This window comes from Geospiza fortis, unplaced genomic scaffold (assembly GCF_000277835.1).
Source record: "Geospiza fortis unplaced genomic scaffold, GeoFor_1.0 scaffold916, whole genome shotgun sequence".
Classification (NCBI taxonomy): Eukaryota; Metazoa; Chordata; class Aves; order Passeriformes; family Thraupidae; genus Geospiza; species Geospiza fortis.
In genome coordinates this window covers 45,532-48,206 of record NW_005054815.1, presented here as the reverse complement: position 1 = coordinate 48,206, position 2,675 = coordinate 45,532, and the positions used below count along the sequence as shown (strand labels likewise).

The 2,675-nt window shown below is 56.9% G+C and overlaps 1 protein-coding gene across 1 annotated transcript in view; it reads right to left on the bottom strand.

Moving 5' to 3' along the window:
* Positions 1-2,392, bottom strand: part of LOC102040692 (histidine--tRNA ligase, cytoplasmic-like) — a 5,045-nt gene extending 2,653 nt beyond the window's left edge. The window contains exons 1-5 of the mRNA XM_031065502.1: positions 2,171-2,392; positions 1,266-1,391; positions 1,014-1,121; positions 477-575; positions 44-163 (exon numbers count right to left, since the gene is read on the bottom strand). Coding sequence (XP_030921362.1) covers positions 44-163; positions 477-575; positions 1,014-1,121; positions 1,266-1,391; positions 2,171-2,359 — 642 coding nt within the window. The 5' untranslated portion in view covers positions 2,360-2,392. The remainder of the gene's footprint in view (positions 1-43; positions 164-476; positions 576-1,013; positions 1,122-1,265; positions 1,392-2,170) is intronic.
* Between the last annotated feature and the right edge of the window lie 283 nt (positions 2,393-2,675).

The following is a 2,675-nucleotide window of genomic DNA, read 5'->3' as shown; positions in this document are numbered from 1 at the left end:
GGGGCTGTGCCCTGCACCTTCCATCCCCAGGCCTGAACAATGCCAAGGGCAGCAGCCCGTGGTGCGCACCATGGAGCTGGACATACTCCCCGATGCGATCGGCAGCCTCAGGAGAGAGCCCCTTCTCTGCCACCATCTCACTCCTCACTTCTTCCCACGGCACCTGTGAGGGGAGAGAAGGGCATCAATTGCTGCAGGATGTTCTCCTCACCCACTGCCTCCATCAGCCCACATGAGCAGAACTTGTGTGGGATAACAGTCAGCAATCTCACTAACCATGCTCCTCTCTCTCTCACAGGAATTTTTAACAAATCACCAAGCTTTATTCTTAACCAGGCCAAAGAACTCCTCATATCCTTTACAGACTCCATCTCAGCTGCTGTGAAACTCTTCTCAACAAGAACAGCTACAACACTGCCCAGCCTAAGACATCCATCCCAAGACCAGAAGTGTCTCCCTGTAAGCCCAATGCTGACCTTGTCCAGCTTGTCCACGGTGCAGCAGGCAGGGATGAACTGGCTCTCTGGAACACCACAGACAGCAAACACGCCATTCAAAATCCGACGGTCGTTGACCTGGGGAAGAGAGAGGCACACTTACCTTGGGGGCACCCTCTGATGTAATTTCTTTTTTTCCTAGTGTGTGGGAAGCTGCAGCTGTTGGCATTTCCTCATGCCTTTCCTCCAGCACCCAAATTCCATGGGAAGAGAAGGTGTAGAAGTATGAAAACCACCCTGTGGCTATATGGATCTAGTCAGCTACTGGAATTCTGCAGACTGTGGCTAGTCCTGGAAAGAACTCTGCTGACTGCAGCCTCAAGAGAACTCCTGGTATTCCCAGCTTAAGGCATGTCCAAGCTGAGGTCCAGCCTTTGCATATACACCATGAGGAGACAGAGAGGTGGGATGAACTTCTGGGTCAGGCCTTAGAGTGGGAGCAGGTGCTACTGTGTAAAACCACAGAATAATGACCACTGCTTCCCAGCATGGCACAGAGAACCCACCCAGTCTCACCTTGATGACAAAGTCCCCAAGCTGCAGGTCACTGAGGATCTCGTGCACAATCTTCAGGCACTCGGCATCGGGAATCATGGGGTCAAACTGCCCGGCAATGTCAAAGTCCTGGAGACAGAAGAAGTGATGGGAGCTCCTGGCAGAGCCAAGGGGCCTTAGCCAGGCACACCCTGCTGCTCTGCAGCAGCTGGAGTGGGAAAACCCTGCTGGCCTTGTGGCCTTGGTGGCAGCAGCAGCCACCACAACACTCACGCACTGGTAGAACTCGCGGTAGCGGCCCCGGGTGGTGGCTGGGTTGTCCCTCCTGTACACCTTGGCCACGTGGTAGCGCTTCATCTTGGTGATCTTGTTCATGGCCAGGTAGCGAGCAAAGGGCACCTGGGCCCCAGGAGTTAAGGATGGGAACATGGAGATCCCCAGAGCTGTAGAAGCTGAACCCCAAAGCCTCCCATTGCCCCTTCCCTTTGCCAGCCGCTTCCCAATTTTTTTCACAATCATGGTGAGATTCTTGGGGTGTCCTCTGCAGGGTCATGAGCTGGACTTGGACGATTCTTGCAGATCCCTCCCAACTTGTGATATCCTATAAATCTATGACCTCTGGGGAGATCATCCCCCCAGGATGAGTACAATGAACCACCAGAGTTCCTTCAATGCTGGGACAGCTCCATTTCCTCCTCCAGACCCACTGTGTGACAACATCACATACCCAAGGACACCCTCTCATCATTCCACCCTCTCACAGTGGGATCAGTGGGAATTCAATGCGTGGCACAGCTATACAGACATGGAAGGAAAGAGATTTTGTTGAGATGTGGAGGTTGAGAAGGCCTGGGATGGACACCTGCAGGTGGCACTAGCAAGGTGGGATGGGCACAGCAGAGGTGGGGACTGTGTGAGGAGATAAAACCAGTACAGTGGAGCATACTGGTGCATGTTCACAACGGGAAGGAACTTTGCTGTGGGCCTGGCTGGGAGATGGTGTGGAGTCATGACAATGACAGCTAGACCAGCTGGGATGGCCAAGGGAGCTGCCATCACCCCAAAGGGACCTGCAGGCAGGCCAGGGTAAGAGCAATCCCTCAAGCCAGAGGCGGCCACTACCTTGGGGTGCCACCATCCCCTCGGGATGCCACCATCCCCTCGGGAGCACAGGATACAGTGAGGTCATAGCGCAGGGCCAGCAGCTCCCCTCCCTGGTCCTTCAGCTCATAGATGAGCTTCGCTCCCTCCCCGTATTTCCCCACCAGCGTCTCCTGGGGAGGGACACAGGGGCTGGTGACCGGGTGGCTCTGGGCTGAAGGGTCCCCGAGATGGGGCACAGAGCTCGGTCCCCACGAACCGGGCATTACACAAACACCTCCAGCCCCCTCGGACCTGAGCCCACCTCCCCGTCCCCTCCAAAAAGAACCAAGAGTGAATGTCCTGCCTCCCTCCCCGCCTGGCCGTGCCCCGCTCGGAGGGAGCCCCGGGGGCAGGGGCGCTCCCCGGTCCCACGGGAGGGAGCAGAGGGAACCCACAGCCCCGGGGGTGGACAGACACCCCAGCTACCCCTTCCTGGGCACAGCACTGCCAGCTCCAGCCCCGCCATGCCCAGTTTAACCAGTCCAGGTGTCCCCGGGCCGTGGGGTCAGCGCGAGCCCTCGGCTCACTTCTCCCCCTCTT